General features: G+C 45.0%; 1 protein-coding gene across 1 annotated transcript in view; it reads right to left on the minus strand.

The window, feature by feature from the left end:
- Nucleotides 1-20,821, minus strand: part of CCDC27 (coiled-coil domain containing 27) — a 295,166-nt gene that overhangs the window by 118,473 nt on the left and 155,872 nt on the right. Inside the window, exons 7-8 of the mRNA XM_078640960.1 lie at nt 19,255-19,416; nt 12,179-12,400 (exon numbers count right to left, since the gene is read on the minus strand). Coding sequence (XP_078497086.1) covers nt 12,179-12,400; nt 19,255-19,416 — 384 coding nt within the window. The remainder of the gene's footprint in view (nt 1-12,178; nt 12,401-19,254; nt 19,417-20,821) is intronic.

The following is a 20,821-nucleotide window of genomic DNA, read 5'->3' on the forward strand; positions in this document are numbered from 1 at the left end:
GGCAAAAAAAAAGGTTAGGAACGAGCAGAAAGAGACAGAATAAAGGTGAGAAAAAGTAGAACGAGGCAAAATAAAGGTGAGAAATAAGCAGAGAGGCAGAATAAAGGTCAGAAACCAGCGCCAAGAGGTAAAACAAAGGTGAGAAACAAGCAGAATGAGGCCGAATAAAGGTCAGCAATGAGCAGAAAAAGGCAAAATACAGATGAGACACAAGCAGGAAGAGGCAAAATGAAGGTCAGGATGGAGCAGAAAGAGGCAGAATAAAGGTCAGAAATGAACAGAAAGAGGCAAAATAAAGGTGAGAAACAAGCAGAAAAAGACAAATAAAGGTCAGCAAAGAGCAGAAAAAGGCAAAATAAAGGTGAGAAACTAAATGAAAAAGGCAGAATAAAGATCAGATACAAACAGAAAGAGGCAGAATAAACATAAGGAGGGAGCAAAAAGAGGCAGCATAAAGGTCAGAACGGAGCAAAAAGAGGCAGAATAAAGTTCAGGAGCGAGCAGAAAGAGGCAAAATAATGGGAAGAATGAGCATAAAGAGGCAAAATAAAGGTTAGAAATGGCCAGCAAGAGGCAGAATAAAGGACAGAAAATAACAGAAAGAGGCAAAATATCGGGCAGAATGAGCAGAAAGAGGCAAAATAAAGTTCAGGAGTAAACAGAAAGAGGCAGAATAATGACCAGAATGAGCAGAAAGAGGCAAAATAGAGGTTGGAAATAAGCACAAAGAGGCAAAATACTGGTCAGAAATGAGCACCAAAAGGCAGAATAAAGTTCAGAAGTGAGCAGAAAGAGGCAAAATAACGGGCAAAATGAGCAGAAAGAGGCAAAATACACACTCACCCATACAGCTACTCACACATCCACTTATTCACCCAAACAGCCACTCATACACCCACTCATTTACCCATACGGTCTCCCAACACAGGCCCTCACTCACCCATACAAGCACTCTCACACTCAATCACACCCACACAACCATGTATATACCCACTTACACATCCATACAAGCACTCTCACATCTGCTCATTCTCCCACACAGCCATTTATACAGACACTCACTCTCCAATATAGCCATTCACACACCAACTCACTTAAGCAAACACCAACTCAAACAGGCACTCACTCACCCATACAGGCACTCACTCACCCATACAGGCATTCATTCACTGATATACACCACCTATTTACTTACTCATACAGTCATTCAGGCACCCACTCCCTCACCCATACAGTCACTCACACATCCACTCACCCACTGATACAGCCACTCACACAGCCGATCACCCACCCATAGAGCCACTCACAAACCCACTCACTCACCAATACAGCAACTCACTCACCCACACAGTTACTCACCCCCACTTATATCCCATACAGCCACTCACACACCCACTCACGCCCAGTTACAAACAGTCACTCACATAATATATGGCAGAAGTAGTACCACTCATTAGTAGTGTACCTAGTACACTAATCTAACTTTTGTAGTAGGTTAGTACATATATTTGACACTCATAAACTCTTAGAAAACACTTACACTCACAGGATGATGTCATCAGTGATGTCATTTAAGATGTCATCAGTGATGTCACCGACCATGCCATCATTGATGTCTCTGACCATGTCATGAGTCGTGTAATATGTGAGATCATAAGCCGGGCATTGCACAGCTAACTATAACTGCTGAATTTCACTAGTTTTGCACAAATGAAATCTGAGCCTAATTATAACATCCCTGAAACCTTTGCTGGCAGCCTTAACACATCAATCTGGCCCCAGCTGCCCTGTGTCGTCCAGCATGACCCCAGCAGCAGTCGCCCTAATGGTAGAAAGTAGAAGAGCACAATGTAAGTAGTTATATTACAGAGGTTGAAGTAGGCGGGATATGTGGGCCATGACTTGCCCATTCTTTTTAAATTTAACAAAAATAGTTCCCCTGATTTTTGTTAAAAGACAACCATCCTGAGACTGTTAATTCCTAATGTTGAGATGCCTCCGCTGTAGTGGAAAGGAGGGAGTTTCCTGTGCTGTGAGTTCGGGGAAGGGACACCTAAATAAGAAACTCTTCTTTTTTGCTCTTCATGTGACAACCTATCTTATATGGAATGTATGACATTACAACGCATACATTTACAATGAATGCCTTTACAACGCAGTTTTTACATCGCAACATCCTTTACAACGCATTCTTTTACATTGCATGCCATTACATCGCATTTTCAGAAACTACATTTACAACGCATTCCATTACATCGCATTATACCTTTACAACGCATACAATTACAATGCATACCATTACATCGCATTTAAGGTAAGTGTTGGAAAGTATAGGGGTAATAATTACTATTCTAACTCCAGTGAGTGCAACAGTAGGGCAAGTGTTAGATAGTGTAGGGGTAAAAATTACTATTCTAACTCCAGTGATTTATTTATTCATGATTTGTAGTGCGCATGGCTGCCTCAGCAACGAGGCGTCCCAGCGCAACCAGAGACTCGAGAGAGAAAAAAGCGAGAGAGCACAGCCTAAAAAACTAGACATCGGAGAGTGGAAACAACCACGTTTTAATAGATTTACGAAACACCAAAAGATTGGAGATAGCTCTAATGTGTGCTGGGAGCACGTTCCAAAGTACTGCTGCCAAAAAGCGGAAGGAACACCCCCTGCCCTTGCTCTCCAAACTCGAGGTACACAGACAAGCGCAAGGTCGGCAGATCTCTATGCACACCCAGGCACATAAGGTGTCAACAGGCAAGAAAGCCCACCCGGGGCTTGATGCGTCAGAATCTTATGAGAGATACACAGCACCTTAAATTGGATGCGTTTCTCAATAGGTAACCAATGAAGCTTGGGGAGCACATGTGCCACCGAGCAGGATCTAGGTAAGGCCACCAGAAGGCGTGCTGCAGCATTCTGGACCCTCTGCAAGCGTTTAATACTGGCATTGTTAGCGCCCAAATACAGAGAGTTACCGTAGTCAAGGATAGAAAGAATGGACGCCTGAACAATGGTTTGACGAACTCTAGGGGGAAAAAAACCAAGCAAGGGTCTCAACCCTCGCAAGAACCCGAAACAGACAGCGGCAACAGCTTTTGCCTGCTTCTCAAATGTTAGTCCGTTGTCAAACCACATGCCCAGGTTCTTCACAGCCTCCCTAGGTAACGGGGCGGGTTTAGGACGGCCCGGCCACCACTGCTCGGACCAGAGCTCCCGGTCTTTGCCAAATAGCAATATCTCAGATTTACTGGCATTTAACTGTAAACAGTTTGCCGTCATTCAATCTGTGATAGCTAGCAGATCCTCCTTAAATTTCTCCAAGTTAACACAGCAGTTTTTGGAGAAGGCGATTACCAACTGGGTGTCGTCGGCGTATGACATCAAGGACAACCCCCTGCCTTTTGCCACCTCTGCCAGGGGTCTCATATATAGATTGAACAGAAGTGGGCTTAAAATAGAGTCCTGAGGTACCCCCTGGAGCAGGGCACATTCATGGGAGTGGAAGGGTGGTACTGAGACCTGGAACGTCCGATCCTCCAAAAAAGAGCGGATCCACTCCAGGGCCCCATCCCTAATCCCAACTTCCCTGAGGTGTTCAAGGAGAATTGCATGGGACATCGTATCAAAAGCGGGGCTTAGGTCCAACAGGACCAAGGCCGCTGAATCTCCCACATCCAACCTACTCTGAATGGATTCCGATACTGCCAATAGCCCAGATTCAGTGCTATGCCGAGGTCGGAACCCATGCTGTGATGAATCAAAGATACTGTGCTGTTCAATAAATTTGGATAGCATAGAATTCACATTTGCTTCTACTAACTTGGCCAAAAAAGGCGCTGGGATATGGGGCGATAGTTGCCCGGATCTTCCGGATCAAGAGTAGATTTTTTTATCAACGGAATGACTTTGGCGTGCTTCCATGCCCTAGGAACAGAAGCTGACCTCAGAGACAAATTGGCCACTTCTAAGCTCACAGGAGCAATCGATGAGTGGAGTTGATGAAAATAAGTTGATGACAGTGGGTCGGCTGGAGAGCCTGACTCGATTTTATGGCATAGAGCCTCAAATTCTGGAGGCGTCAACAGAGGAAATGATGACAAGCAATTACCCTCCACAGTGTCCACCGCTCCATGTGCCACTATGATCTCAACAGGAGAGGACGCCTTAGAAAAACCACAATAGATCTGCTCACCTTTATTCAAGAAGCGCTGTGCTAGTACCTCACACTGGCGATTGGAGGCTATAGAAGAGGCAGAGAGAAGATGGTCTTTGCGGGATTTGAGCTCGCCAAGATCTTATCTGCTACATACTCTGCCCGCGCTCTCCGGATGAGCTTATGATAATTTTTAATTGCCGCTCGATATTCAACTTTTGCAGCTACCTCATAGGAGCGACGCCAGACCCGCTCTAGTTGCTTACAGCCCTTTTTTGCCCAAGTCAGTGAGTCATTGAACCGCAGGTTAAATGGCCCATACCCCTTTCCACCCTGCTTAACTGGAATGTCCAAGCCAGCCGTCAGCCATTCTTGGAAACACAGATCTGCCCCCTCTATGCCCGGGGGTAGTTGAGGTCTGTGCTCATCAAGCCAGACAGACAGTAATTCACAATCTAATTTATACCAAGGCCGTTTAGGCACTTGGGCGGGGCGGGACACAACCACTCTCCCCTGCACCTGCAGAGAGAATATGATCAATGAATGATCAGTCCAGTCCTGTGGAATCGGTGGAACCATTTTTAAAAAAAAATGATCAAAAACATGGGAACTAACAGATGACCAGCAACATGAGTGCCATCAAGAACGTGTTGTGACAGCTGAAAGGCCTCCAAGTCTGCCAAAAAACTGGCGATCTCAGCTTTCCTCCCATTCTCAAGATGAAGATTGAGATCCCCCAATATGATGAAATTTGCCGCCTTACTGGCCAGATGTCCACCTTTACTCAGAAGATCTTCTCTAAACAGGCCAGAGGGCCCGGGGGCTTATAAACTAAGAGGCCAGACATGGTAAAATTACAACTAAGACCAATTTTAAAAAGAGCTCATTCACAGCCCGCTATCTTCTCCTTATCCAGACTAATAGAGTAAGCTTCCTTGACCACCACTGCGATGCCGTCTCCTGTCCCTCCCTCTCTGATAATACTTTTTAACACATAGCCTTGTGGGAGGGCTAACCACGGTTCCGCCACTGAGTCCTGGATGAGCCATGTTTCTGTTAGGAACAGGGTATCGGGAGACTCATCCATTAGAAGGTCAATCACCTCGGCATGGTGTTTCGCCAAGGAGCATCAGTTCAAGCTAAGAAACTTATATTCCATGAAGTTAGATAGACTGGGTAAGCAAGAAGATTGTACTGCTAAGTCCAATTCAAAGGCACAGATTTCACAGTAAAAACTTGACTCCTGGAAAGTCCAGGGTAGGGCGGGACAATTAAAAAACAAATTGCAACAGTAGGGTAAGTGTTGGATAGTGTAAGGGTACTATGCGTTGTAATGGTATGCATTATAATGACTTGTAATGTAACGCCTACATTTTAGTGACATGCGTTGCAATGACATGCGTTGTAGTGACATGCAATGTAATGGCTGCGTTGTAACGACATGCTATGTAAAGGATGTTGCGATGTAATGACGGCTATGTAAAGGTAGTGCGATGTAATGACTGCATTGTAAAGGTTGTTTCCCTCTTATATGGGCAATAATAGTGCATTTCCCACCGATTAGTTTAATATGCATTTATTTTTCATGCGCGTTCTGCGTTATTTTAATATGGAATTACCTAAAGGTTAAAGTGCAGTATTAAGCTTCTATAAATGTGTCTCTTGATTACTTGAAAGGAATCCTCGGCACAACTCACTAAAATTTGGCAGTACAGTTACACAATTGTACTGTTTTTCAATTATATTTATGTAGAGATTCATATCACTGACCATACATTAATCCTCTTTAAGTGGACACTATGCTACTGTATGCATTGGGGAAAGGGGGAAACAAGGGAACCCTACTCACAGCGGAACCAGGGCAAAGTGTATATCCAAAGAACAATGGTTCCTGTGGCATACGAATATATAGAATATACAATACTCGACAGCTTAAATAAGCAATATTCACTTGTAACAGAGAAGGGTTTGGCAGAAAAAGAAACACACATATGCAAAATTTATAAGAAAGACTTCTTATATTTCAACTCATGAAAAGTATCCATATTTACAACAGCAACACATATACAAAAGGTTGTATGTACAGTGTAAAGTGCAGTGCGTCCCAAGTGATTATGTGAGCAAAAACAAACACAAATAATGAATGATCTATACAGTTTTGCGTTATGGGTATTTACACAGGGAAATGACCAAGCAATCTGATACAATAATTGTTAGCAGTGACTATATGAAATCACAAATCACTGTGCTAATAGGTTCCTAAGCCTATAGCGTCGACGGCGTTTCGACCTGCTTGATGGAGGTCTCGTCAGGACTAAGCAGTGAGGGACATCTAGGGAAAAGGTGAGAGTGGTTTTTAATATGTGTGGTTGCTGTACTCTGTAATATTGTGTGGACTTAAAAATGGGGATTAAAATACCTCGTAGTGTCTCGGCTTAACGCAACCCATGCGTGATAAAGTAAATTAAATCGGACTTACAGTGTACCCAGCCGGGCACTGTTGAGAAAAAAGATAGAACAATTGTTAAGATTCACGAACGCTGTGGGGCAACGTTACCATTGGGTCAGTCATGGTATAGTAAAGTCACTTACCACTGTGGTTGCTCGTGGTAATTGAGTCTGGTGGCACTCAGGTTGTAGTTGGAGAAGCAGGGTAATACCTGATGAAAAAAGGGCCATATGGTGAAAATGATGTATTATCACGGGAGAGGGTGGTGTGGGACAGGGTGTCTCAGAGCTTACCTGCTCTTCGGACGCGGAATCGCTCGATCGCACTTTCCCGGTCGGCTGTTTGGTAAACAGTGGAGTTCCGGGTTTCGTGCGTCAATGCGTCTATAACGTGACATGTGCGCGCGCATCTAGAGGGGCGGGAGTAGCGCTAGCGCGTCATGGTTGTAAACTAGCGTTTTTCATGGGAGGCGGGATCATGTACTGTGTACTGTGTACCAAGATGTTGTATGCATTTATGATACAACATCTTCATACCCATACAAAGGCATACTGCATTACTAGTGCGTGGCGATTTGCCTCGGGAATTGGTACACAGTACATGATCCCGCCTCCCATGAAAAACGCTAGTTTACAACCATGACGCGCTAGCGCTACTCCCGCCCCTCTAGATGCGCGCGCACATGTCACGTTATAGACGCATTGACGCACGAAACCCGGAACTCCACTGTTTACCAAACAGCCGACCGGGAAAGTGCGATCGAGCGATTCCGCGTCCGAAGAGCAGGTAAGCTCTGAGACACCCTGTCCCACACCACCCTCTCCCGTGATAATACATCATTTTCACCATATGGCCCTTTTTTCATCAGGTATTACCCTGCTTCTCCAACTACAACCTGAGTGCCACCAGACTCAATTACCACGAGCAACCACAGTGGTAAGTGACTTTACTATACCATGACTGACCCAATGGTAACGTTGCCCCACAGCGTTCGTGAATCTTAACAATTGTTCTATCTTTTTTCTCAACAGTGCCCGGCTGGGTACACTGTAAGTCCGATTTAATTTACTTTATCACGCATGGGTTGCGTTAAGCCGAGACACTACGAGGTATTTTAATCCCCATTTTTAAGTCCACACAATATTACAGAGTACAGCAACCACACATATTAAAAACCACTCTCACCTTTTCCCTAGATGTCCCTCACTGCTTAGTCCTGACGAGACCTCCATCAAGCAGGTCGAAACGCCGTCGACGCTATAGGGAAGGAACCTATTAGCACAGTGATTTGTGATTTCATATAGTCACTGCTAACAATTATTGTATCAGATTGCTTGGTCATTTCCCTGTGTAAATACCCATAACGCAAAACTGTATAGATCATTCATTATTTGTGTTTGTTTTTGCTCACATAATCACTTGGGACGCACTGCACTTTACACTGTACATACAATCTTTTGTATATGTGTTGCTGTTGTAAATATGGATACTTTTCATGAGTTGAAATATAAGAAGTCTTTCTTATAAATTTTGCAAATGTGTGTTTCTTTTTCTGCCAAACCCTTCTCTGTTACAAGTGAATATTGCTTATTTAAGCTGTCGAGTATTGTATATTCTATATATTCGTATGCCACAGGAACCATTGTTCTTTGGATATACTGTATGCATTGGATCAGGTGTGAGAGCTGGTATTGATGCATATGAACTTTGATTGTCTACCCCAATTGGGTAAATAAATGTCACTGAAAGCATCTAAATGAATTTCATTTTATATCTCTGCCCTCTGCTGCCTTGCCAGTCTCCAAAGTGTCACTTCAAAAACCCCAGCCCATGCCCTGTCTCACCACAAACTGGACCATGAAAGTAGTGGAATATGTCGCCCTTTGTGACTGTATTGGGATATTTGACCACTTGTTACCAAACTTTTCCATCAGGTACAACTTTCCTCAAAGTCCCACCCGAGACAGGCAAGCTTCTTTCCAGCTTTGGGCTTTGTACACACAAGAAGTGGGTGGTGTGAGATAGAAAAGTAGGCAGTGCTAGTGGAAAAGAGGCCAGCACCTGTGAGGGAAGTGGGTGGCATCAGTCGGGGAAGTGGGTGACAGCCTCCAAAGATAAAATTGGGTACCTGCCTTTTTTTAAACAAATTAAGCGTTGCATACAACTTTGGGTGAGTACAAACCAATTTAACTAAGGGAGTAGAGAGAGTTATTCAGATCGAGGTCAATGGGAAAGAAACAACTAGATGATCAGGGCCCTGATGTAGGTAAATCTAATATACCGATTCATAAATACCGAATTTTACCGATTCGGTATTTATGAATCGGTAAATTAGATCTAGATAAAAAATCGGTTATTTTTACCGATTCGGTAGGATTCGGTATTTACCGATTCTGTAAATACCGAATCGGTATTTGCCATTGATTCCTATGGGCCTTGAAGCCCATAGGAATCAATAGCAAATACCGATTCGGTATTTACCGAATCGGTCAAATTATCGAATTGACATGGGGAACAGGGTGTCACTTTGACACCCTGTTGCACCCCTGCATCAGGCTTGTGTGCCATATGACACACATACATGCCCTTTGGGCATGTCTGTGTGCCACATGGCACAGGTGTACATGCACAGATGTGCATGTACACAGGGATTCGTTATTTACCATGTAATAGTATTACATGGCAAATACCGAATCCTAAAAGCCCTGTAGCACTGTTAACAGTGCTACCTACATTTGAAAATACATATTCGGTAATTTTACCGCTCGGTAAAATTCACAAAATCGGTAAATTTACCGATTCTGTAATTTTACCGATTCGGTAAAGTTAACGATTCGGTAAAATTACCGAATATGTATGTTTTAAACACCCCTACATGTCAATGTCCCAATACCGGTCGGAAACGGCCGAAAATCGGTATTTTCGGCCGTTTCCGACCGGTATTGCCCGACCTACATCTGGCCCCATATGTCAACCAACAAAGAATATTTCTGAGAGTTCGTAGCTGGAAGACATGTTAAAAACAGAATGCAACATATTGACTGTTGACTTCAAGGCTTTTATTTTTGGATGGTCTTTTCTCAATTTTAAATGTCTAAATGGCGTTAAATAATCCCCTCCTTAGATCCAGATGATCAAATGTACTGTTGACATAAATGCATGCTTCATAGCATGGAGAATCTGATGCTTGACCCCCTTTTGGCCCATTCCACTGTGAAGTGTCAACAATTACCTTCATGCTCTGGGTTTCTGTTGAGAGTGTGAGTACTTCTGAGGATGTTTATCTAAAGCTATGGTTCCCAAACTGTGCGCCGCGGCACCCTGGTGCGCCGTTATGAGTTGCCAGGGGCGCCGCGGCACGATGTGGGCAACATGGGATGTTTGATGATGGCTGAGTTTGTTATCCTGCCCTTTTCACTCTTATCTCGGCTTATAGGCGGGTGTTAAAGTCGTGCTCTGTTGTGCCCATCACTCTTTGTAAGTGCCAAATACTCCTCCTTATATCTGTCTGCCTGCTGAGTTCACTGTGGGCTTCTCCTTGGCTCTCCCTGAAGGACACCAAGTGGCCCAACGAGCAGCGGGGTGTGGGCGATGTTGTGGAAATAGGAAGCGTCAATAACAAAATATTAGCATTCTAACTGGAATATTGAAATTGGCACAGGCTGTCAGAATACATAGAATGTAACAATGGATCATCCAATATTATTTTCTGCATTACAAATTAATTAATCGTTTTAAGCAGCAACCTGAAGCAGACAGAGTCAGTGTCTACCTTCGGTGTCTTCCATCATTTTTGTAAAGCGCTCTGATATCCTTGGGATCTTGTTCGCGCTGTATAAAACTTTATAAATAAATAAATAAATGCAGAGTGGAGCTGCAGGGGCTCTTAGAAGGAGTGGAACAACAGCAAGGCCTCATTAACATGCAAATGGTCTTTTAAAGACCTGTGAAGTGCTCGGGTGGGCTGTGTGTGCACCCAGGATGCTGTCTCATCCTGGGCTGCCACACACGACGGGGAGGCGGGGGGGGTCGGGGCTGAAGCCCTTTGAGTCCAATGGGTGTTGCGCGCCTGAGTCTGAGGGCACAAAGAGAACAGGCATGGAATAATGGATAGAGGGCACGAAGGGAGCAGACATGGAGGAAAGGGGCAGTCTCAGGGCACGAAGGGAGCAGGCATGGAGGAAAGGGGCAGTCTCTGGGCAAGAAGGGAGACTGGAGGAAAGGGGCAGTCTCAGGGCACGAAGGGAGCAGGCATGGAGGAAAGGGGCAGTCTCAGGGCACGAAGGGAGCATGCATGGAGGAAAGGGGCAGTCTCAGGGCACGAAGGGAGAAGGCATGGAGGAAAGGCATGGACAGACGAGGTAGTCTGAGAGCACGAAGGGGGCTGGGATGGACAGAAGGGGAAGTCTGAAAACACAGTGGGAGCAGGCATTGCCAGATGGGTCAATCTGGGGGCACAAATGGAGCAGTCATGGACACAAGGAGCAGACTGAGTGCACAAAGAAAGGAGGCATGCACAGAAGGGGCAGTCTGAGGGCGCGGGCAGGCATGGACAGAGGGGGCAGTCAGTGTGCACCGGGCAGGTATGGACAGAAGGGGTAGTCAGGGGTATGGGGGCAGGCACGGACAGAAGAGTAGTCTGAGGACCCGACGGAAGCAGGCATGGGCACTAGGAGCAGACTAAGTGCGCGAAGGGAGCAGGCATTGAGAGAAGGGTAGTCTGAGGACACAAAGGGAGCAGCATGGATAGAAGTCACAGTCAGAGGACACAAAGGGAGCAGGCATGGAAAGAAGTAACAGTCTCAAGACATGAAGGGGACAGACAGGGCCATCCTCATTTTTCTAAACTATTCTAGACCAAATCCAGTAGAACTCTCGGATGGTCCTTGAAAGGGGAAGGCATTCAAATATTACTGAAACATCAGTATGGTCACTGGCTTCAATAAAGTCTCCCACGCCTGAGTTCACGCTTCATTTACATTCTTGATGAGAGCAAACGGATCAGCACATAAAACAAAAGTTTGTTTTTCCCCTTTTACAACTGTTATCTTTTTATTTTGTTACAAATATGATTAAATACCTTCATTGCATCCCAATTAATTTAAGGAAAACAACAGGAAGTACTCCTGAGGTCGGGCTTACATCCCCACCCACCCGTCCACCGGTAAAAAAATGGAGGGGAGCCACGGCCAATTGCCAATTAGATCAAGGGAGCCATGGGTCAAAAAAGTTTGGGAACCACTGATCTAAAGGAAAGATGCAAGCAGTCTTAACAGACCAGAACCTCAGGTAAGCAAGGCAGTGCAGAATCAGTCACATGCCTGACATGTGAATGCTGCCATCTTTCATAGATGCTTTCCTGTAAAGACATCTTCAGTGACCAGTCAAACACAACAGAAACAAGTAAAGAGGAGTCAATTAAGGCAATACAAAGTAAAAGTAATGAATGAGACTACAGAGTTGGCATGATATGTATTAGGGAGCAAAAGAAGGGAGAAGTGCTTTGAGACTCTCTAATTTATTTCTACAATGCATCTGCTAGCAGACTCTTCTAGTTCTAACTGCATGCAATGTCTACCTCTTCACTAGATTGCAGTGCTTCATCTTCCTGTTCCTCAGAATCTTCCTCGGTGCCATCTAGTTGGGCCTCTTCCTCCTCGTCGGGGTTTACTTCATATTGGCTTAGTTTGAGACTGAGGTCACCAAGGTCTTGGGCAACACCTTCATGGGTAGATTCTGCATCGCCCCCAGGTACACTGTCTTTGCACTCTTCCTCTGCAGCAAGTCCGGAAGCTACACCCTGAGAGAATGCATTAAACATATGTATTACAATATGTAGGCTACTCGTCTTTGTGCAGTTTGAGAATAAACTACCACACAAACCTCAAACACATGAAAACTAAGCAAACAGATTTACATATTGCTTGCAATAAAAAAAAACTTTAATGTGACACCTTAAGAAATATGTAGCCATCGTCTGCCTTATTCAGATACTATTTTCTGCATATATGTCAAACTGGCCTACCCAAAAAGGGATCCATTCCAAGTTTGGCCACCTGGGTACACAAGATGAAGAAACAGGCCCAGAATGAAGGCTCTGCATGCAAATAAATTGCTTTTTGGTTTCCATTCCATGTCCAGAACTAGGCATAGTGCGGAACAGGGAAGAATTACCATCCAGGGTGGTGATTTTTGGAACAGGTAATTGAGGTTTCCCTGCACCGCGATACTCGGACTCGCAATGGGCCCCTTAGTGGTTTTTGCAACTGGGTAAAGATGGCCCTGTTCACAGAATCACAATCTGCAGCTTTTTATGTACAAAGGTATTCTTACAACTATGAAAAGCCCCAGAGAAACGCACTTTGCACCGTTACGAGCATACATTAGGGCTAGAAAAAAGATGGATTCCATGGTAGATGGTACTGCAAATATGATGAACCCTAACAAAGGTTGGTGTACCCCTGAAGGTATTCATAAAACCCTTCAGCGCCTTTTCCCACACACATTGCACTTCTAAACTTACACTACCTCCATTTAGGTGCCAGTGGTGTGAAAGCATTCCAAATACCCCAACATTTAGGAAATTTAGAAGAAATGTTCAATTGTGGAAAATATCTTCCATGTGAGGAGAACAAGGAAGAAAACAGGACATTCACCTAACTGTCCAACTGCACATTCCCCTTAACTCTTTGAGTGAGGATTTTTCACTCCACAGACAGTCCACAGGTGGAGGGTTAGGAGTAACAAGCAAACAAATTAGGAAAACAATTTGCTTGGAGTACTCTTGGGAAATTTGACACCCACATAAACTCAGAATCTACAGAAATCATTACATGGGTGTCTGCTGTTCAGATGCACAAATCTGGCAGGTGGGTGTGTATTGCATAGCACAAATGTTGCGCTCATTTCCTAAGATGCAACAATGGGACTTCTGCTAGGGCAGTACTGTACAAACACACTCCTTTAAGGTTCAGGAGTTTTGTTAAAGTGCGACTACTCACCCGTAAGGGTCTCAAGGCGCTAGGGGTGGGGGGGGGGGGGTGCAGATTCCATTCCATCAAGGAGGGGGTCTGTCGAAGAGCAAGGTTTTGAGGTTTCTTGCGAAGATGGGGAGCGACGTTGTCTGTCTGAGGTGGAGCGGAAGGGCGTTCCATGCTTTGGCCCGAGGAAGGAGAAGGAGCGGCCTCCCGATCTGGTCTTTCTGGTGCGGGGGACCACGGCGTAGGAGAGCTGGGCTGATCGTAGGGTCCTTTGGGGTGCGTGGAGTTCAGGTATGCTTGTCCGGTGCCGTGGAGGGACTTGTGTGCGTGGGTGAGCATATTAAAGGTGATTCTCGCCTCGACGGGGAGCCAGTGGAGTGTGCGCAGGTGCTGGGAGATGTGGCAGTGTTTTGGCAGGTTGAGGACCAGTCTTGCGGCGGCGTTCTGGATGTTCTGTAGCTTGCAGATGAGGTTTTTGTTTATTCCGGCGTAGAGTGCGTTGCCGTAGTCGAGTCTGCTGGTGACCAGGGCGTGAGTGACTGTCTTTCGGTGTTCGAGGGGGATCCATTTGAAGGTCTTACGAAGGAGGCGGAGGGTGTGGAAGCAGGAAGATGAGACAGAGTTGATCTGGCGGTCCATTTTGAGCTCGGAGTCCAGGATGATTCCCAGGTTGCATGCGTGGTCTGTGGGGGTTGGCGGGTTTCCGAGGGCGGTGGGCACCAGGTGTCGCTCTAGGTGTCGGGGTTTGGGCCCATGATGAGTACTTCTGTTTTGTTGGTGTTTAGTTGTAGGCAGCTGTTTTTCATCCATTTGGCAACGGCTTCCATGCCTTCTCGAAAGTTGCGTCTGGCGGTGTTGGGCTCGTTGGATAGGGAGAGGATGAGCTGGGTGTCGTCTGCGTATGACACGATGTTGAGTCCGTAGGTTCTGACGATGGGGGCAAGTGGAGCCATGTAGATGTTGAAGAGCGTCGGGCTGAGGGAGGAGCCCTGGGGGACTCCGCAGGTGGTAGGTGTGGGGTCTGAGAGGAAAGGGGGGAATCTGACCCGTTGCGTCCTGCTGGAGAGGAAGGAGCAGATCCAGTCGAGGGCCTTGTCCTGGATTCCTGCGTCGTAGAGTCTGCGTATTAGGGTGCGGTGGGAGACTGTGTCGAACGCCGCTGATAGGTCTAGGAGGATGAGGGCTACTGTTTCTCCTTTGTCCAGTAGGGTGCGGATGTCGTCTGTTGCGGCGAGGAGGGCGGTTTCCGTACTGTGGTTTTTTCTGAAGCCGGATTGGGAGGAGTAGAGGATGTTGTGTTCTTCAATGAATGTGGTGAGTTGGCTGTTGATGACTTTCTCGACGACTTTCGCTGGGGAAGGGAGCAGGGAGATGGGTCTGTAGTTTTTGAGGTCGGTGGGGTCCGCTGAGGGTTTCTTTAGGAGGGGGTTGACCTCGGTGTGTTTCCAGTCATCGGGGAACGAGGCGGTCGCCAGGGAGCGGTTGATGGTGTGGCGGAGCATGGGTGCGATGGTGTCGGCGGCTCTGTTGAAGATGTGGTGGGGGCAGGGGTCTGTGGGGGCCCCTGAGTGGATTGACTTCATTGTCTTCAGTGTGTCTTCGGTGGTGAGGGCTGTCCAGTCATCAATCGCTGGTTTCTGGGTGTCGGGGGTGGTTGGTGGGGGTTCAGTGTGTTGGTTGTCTTCGTCGAAGTTGTCGTAGATGCTCTAGATTTTGTGGTGGAAAAAGGAGCTGAGTTTGTCGCAGAGGTCTTGTGAGGGATGGATGTCGGTAGACTCGCTGGTGGGTTGGGCGAACTCCTTGATGATGCTGAAGAGTTCCTTGCTGTTGTGTGCGTGGGTGGAGATTCTGTCTTCAATCACTTTTTTCCTCGTTTCTCTGATGAGTTGATGGTGGGCGTTGGTGGCGGCTCTGAAGTTGTTGTGGGCTTCTGTGGATTTGGTGTTTCTCCAGGCCTTTTCGAGGCGGCGGCATGTGCGCCTGGACTCTCGAAGTTCGGTGGTAAACCATCTGGCTTTCTTGGCATGGGTATTGTTGTTTTTCTTGAGGGGGGTTATGGTGTTGGTGCTGTCCGAGATCCATCTATGCAGGGTTCGGGCTGCGGTGTTGGGGTCGTCGTTTTCCGCGATGGTTGGGGTGGAGTTGTTGAGTGAGGAGGTGAGCTGGTCGTCGGTGATTTTGGTCCAGTTTCTTTGTGGAAGCAGGTGCTGGTGTCTGTGGATGGTGGGTGTTCTGAAGGTGAAGTGGACGCAACGATGGTCGGTCCATGGGAGTTCGGTGGTGTGGCTAAAGGTGATGGAGTTTCCTGTAGTGAAGAGGGGGTCGAGGGTGTGTCCTGCTGAGTGCGTGGGCTCGGTCACGATCTGGCTGAGTCCAATGTTGTGGAGGTTGTCCAGGAGGCATGTGGTGTTGAGTTGTTTATCTCTGGTCCTTTAGGGTTAGAGCCATGCCAGATTTTCAGGATAACAACTTATTTTTAATGTTTGAGGGTATATGTTTCCTATGTGTATATCCCGAATACCTAGATGACTTTTATGCTTGAATTCATTGTAGGTTAGGCATCTCATGTGGATATACTAGAAGCATTATGTTTCCATTCATTGTATGTAAATGTATTATGATGCGTAGATCCTAGTTATTTCGTTGCCTCACATTTACATTCCTTCAGCGTAAATATATCTCGTGAATATAGTGAATATCTGGATATCTCACATTTACATTCATTGTAGGTATATGTATCTCCTGTGACTATCCAGACTATCAGAATGACTAACATTTACAAATTAAACAATGCAAATATATCTCTTGTGGGAATATGAATATCGGAATGATTCACATTTACATTAATTGCATGTTAATGTGTCGTAAGTGGATATTCGAAATAACTGGGACACGAATATTTACATTATGTGTAGACATATGTATCTTATATGAATATCCTGAATGTCTGGGTGACTCACATTCACATTTATTGTATGCATATGTACATCATGTGGATATCCTGAATATACTGAATGCCTGGATGGCTCACAGTTACATTCTTTGCAGTTACACTATCTTATGGGGATATCAGGACTCTCTGGATGATTCATGTTTACATTAACTATGGACATATATATCTCATGCGAATATCCTGACGGTCTGAGTGACCACATTAACATTCATTGGATGTATATGCATCTCATGAGGCTATCCTGACTATCTGATTCACTCACATTTACATTTATTGTTGACGTATGTATCCTATTTGGATATCCTGAATGTCTGGATGATTCACATTTACATTTGTTTATGTATCTCGTGTGACTATCTGGATCACTCACATTTACATTTATTGTAACTATATGTAGCTCATGTGGATCTTCTGCGTCCACATTTATATTCATAGGGACTCATTTATGAGGCTCTTTGCAGCGCTGGAAAGTCACTTTTTTAACGTTCCTGTGGCGCAATGTGCCCTGGCATATTTACAATGTCACGTAAGCCACTTTATGTGGCTTTTCATGGCCTTGTAAATATGTGTCCCTTTCACGCAGAACACTACGTGAAAGGGGCGTTCCATGGTTGTTGCTGTGGGTGTCCCCACGCACCACCCATGGAATTTGACACATTCCCAGATTTACAAGAAATTGTTAACCTGGGAATGCTTCAGAATCTAACTCCACCCTAAGAGTGGCATTAGGGAGGCGCAACGAGGAGCAATGTTTTCATTTCTCCTTGTTTTTTCATTTTTTCTATATGTGCTCTATTCTGAAGCACACATTGAAAGAGGAAATCGCCTGAATTGATTGATTTTGTGCAGGAAGGTGTGCCTTCCTGCACAAAATCAATCAGCACTGCAACACAGGCACCCTTTCACCATGGTGCAAGGATGCCTGTGTTGGCGTATGGCAGCCCGTTGCGCGCCAGCGCTGGGGAGAATGACATGAATGTGCCGCATCTCATAGATAAGGTGCATTCCTGCCCATTTGTTTTGACGTGGGCAGCGCAGCAAGATTCTTTGCAGTGCTACCATATGTAAAAACCTAAAAAATGAGGCCCTTTGTATGTAAACATTTCGCAACTGGATGTCCTGAATGTCTGGAAGGCTCACATCTTGATTCATTGCATGGAAATGTTTCTCACATGAATATCCGGAAATGTCAATTTCAGACATTATAGCAGTAGTATATGGTATGAAATTATTTGCAACACTTTAGCTTTCAGTGGGTATGACCTCTAGGAATCCTGTGAATTAACAAAAATGTTAAACAGTACCTGACAGTCGGCCATATGTACGTAATACGTGTTTTGCGATTCTCAAATTGTGATTTTTAGGGAATCGCAATTAGAGAATCGCAAAACGCAATGTAGGTAAGATTAGCAAAATATTTTGCGAATCTCACTTATTCCCTATTTGCGAATCGCAAATTGAGATTCGCAAATAAGGAATACCTTCTCATTCATTCCTATGGACTAGAAGGCCCATAGGAATGAATGGGAAGACATTCTCAATTTGCGATTCTCAATTAGAGAATCGCAAATTGAGAATGCAATTTCAAGGTTGCAAGGGTGTCAATAGGACACCCTGTTGCACCCCTGAAATTAACATGTGTGCACATGTAGCGCACATACATGCCCTAAAAAAATACAAAAAAGTGCATTTTTCAGAGAAATCGCAAATTACCACCAACCTGAAGTTGGTGGTAATTTGCGATTCCTTAAGCCAAAATCACACAACTTTGGTGCTTCCTACATTGCATTTAAGGAATCGCAGTTTGCAATTCCTTAAATGCATTCGCAAAATAAGGAATCGCAAATTTTGCAATTCCTTATTTTGCGTGTGGGTTTTTGTGTGCTACATAGCACCCTGCCCAAATTGTGATCGCAAACACTGAAATTCTGCAAATTTCAGCATTTGCGATCGCAATCAGGCTTCCTACATATGGCCCAGTGTCTCCAGATTTTGCAGAACCAATGTCAACATAGTTCTGTAAATAATGACTACTATAGCAAGCAATAAAAGCCTTAAAACTAGCAACTTTAAAATTTAAAGAAAAACACACTTCATAATAGTAAAAAGCTGCCATTTGTGCAAAAATGAATGTCTAATGTTGTCTTCAGTTGTGAGTTTAATTTTGCACTCTCTCTCTTTCTCTTTTGCCTTTGTTCTCACTTGTCTTGAAATTCTGAAAAATCGTTAAAAAAAATTAAGTAAAATATATTTTGGTCTCCAGAAATCTACACTGCCATAGTAGTCCCTCACATTGAGGGGACTACTTTGTGTGCAGATGGGCTCCCTGTGAAAGAGTAGAATGCCGTCACTCACAGTGAAGTTAGCAAATGACTAATGCGGGCTAAGCCACTGGCCCATGCTTTATGCAGTAGTGGGTGGAGGAAAATGTGAATGACACAACAACAGACCAATGGATGAAGAGTTCTGCCTGAATGCCACTACAGGTAAGTATATTGCATTTATAAGGCAAGGACAAGAAAGCATTCCACTTCGTTTTGGGTGATTACCTTGGAAAAGAACTGTTTTCCCTGTGAATAATTCTCCTCAATTCTGTAAGGGGTAATTTTTTTTTGCACACATCACTTTACATACTTTCCCAAGTATCACCCCTTACAATTACTACATGTCTAGAAGGCCTGTGTTGGTACAAGACCTATCTTTGTCAGTGGTTCTGCTCACCTTAGCTCTCAGGGCCTCCTCACTCAAGAGGTGCTGGAGGTGACCTCTGAGTCTGTGGACTTCATGTTGGAGCATAGCGATGATGGTATCCTTCCTTAGATTCTCCTCTTCCACCTTCGATAATCGAGTCACCTCTTCCCCCAAGGTCAGCAGGAAGCGCTCCTGAGGACAGAGTGGGGGAGAAAAGGTTGGTATACCAGGATTTTCCAACTCCATGATATGCATTATATGGAATGTTTCCACCATCACTAAAAACTGTTATGGTAGCTGTGTTTGGGCAAATGTCACAAATTGTCTAAGGTGACTTTCTTTTAAGTGTGGTAACTGGAAAAAACACTCCCTACCGCCATCAGGGCCGGAATTTGACAGAAGATGCCTTTGGACCAAAATAATACTACCTCTTATTTGCAAATTTGGGGAGTAAAAAAGGGGCCTCCATTTGTAAATCGAGCAACTCTGTACATTTGAACATCCCTGGTCTGTACTCCAAAAGTGCTTTGGTCCATCAACTTTGTCTTCAAGATGCTAGCATCATCAATACACCTTCCTCATTCTCTCAATCTTGGCCTCCTCCCTCTCTACTGGGCCCACTTTTCCACATCTGCTGGTCCCCTTGGGGCTTTAACCCCTTCCATGCAGATGACGGCCCCCGGCCGTCATGCATCACGGTGGGCGTATGGTGATGCATAATTAATTAGAGTAATTACAGTCGAAATCCCCAGAGCAGGGAGAGGAGTACAGAATTAAATATATAATTTTAGTATTAAAAGGCATAAAAGAGAAAAGTCACAAGCTAAAATCAACATCCCTGGCCCATACAGCCTTGAAGCCAACCCTCTGTCTGCCATCTGCTTCACGGCTTGTGCATCATGTACCGTTGATAATAGCCTCGCTTGTATGATCAGCAGTTTGACTATCAGGGACACAGGCAGCCCACTTCGCCAGATTTCACTTGCCTCCAGTGCATCTTGGGTGTGATTTAAGTTTGTGTGCCAGTCAGTGGCGGCTGGTGACATTTGAAAGCAGTGGGGTGTAAAAGTTGGGCATGACTTTTAAGCAACGAGTAAAGTGAGCAAAAGTGGGGTACAGGTTGGGTCCTCCTCCCAAGAGAAAATTGGAACAAGATTAGCAAATGGTGCAATTTAAAGCAAATGCATTTCATGATAAAGCCAGGCTTATAAAGCAGTGGGAACGCATAGTCTTGAAATAGTATGCACCCAGAATGAATCTCAACTCTGCCCAACCCCATCAACAGGTCCAAACACCTTCAAGCATCATAAACATGTTTACAGCCATTTCCCTGATGGCCTGCATCATCATTAGCAAACAATCATCCTTTACAATAGTCATCTACTGCCAATTACATTATAATTGACACACTTGGAGACTCATTGGCACTAAACCACTAACACCGCCTCTTACTGAGGGCCACTTTCACTATTACCCACGCTATGCTTTCTCCTGACACCATGACCTCCCCACTGGCACTTTCACTCAACTCATGTCGCCACTCACACCACTACTTCTTCAAAGCCACCCAAGTTATCACTTTTATAGAGTCATCCAC

This window comes from Lissotriton helveticus, chromosome 5_1 (genome assembly GCF_964261635.1).
Source record: "Lissotriton helveticus chromosome 5_1, aLisHel1.1, whole genome shotgun sequence".
Lineage (NCBI taxonomy): Eukaryota > Metazoa > Chordata > Amphibia > Caudata > Salamandridae > Lissotriton > Lissotriton helveticus.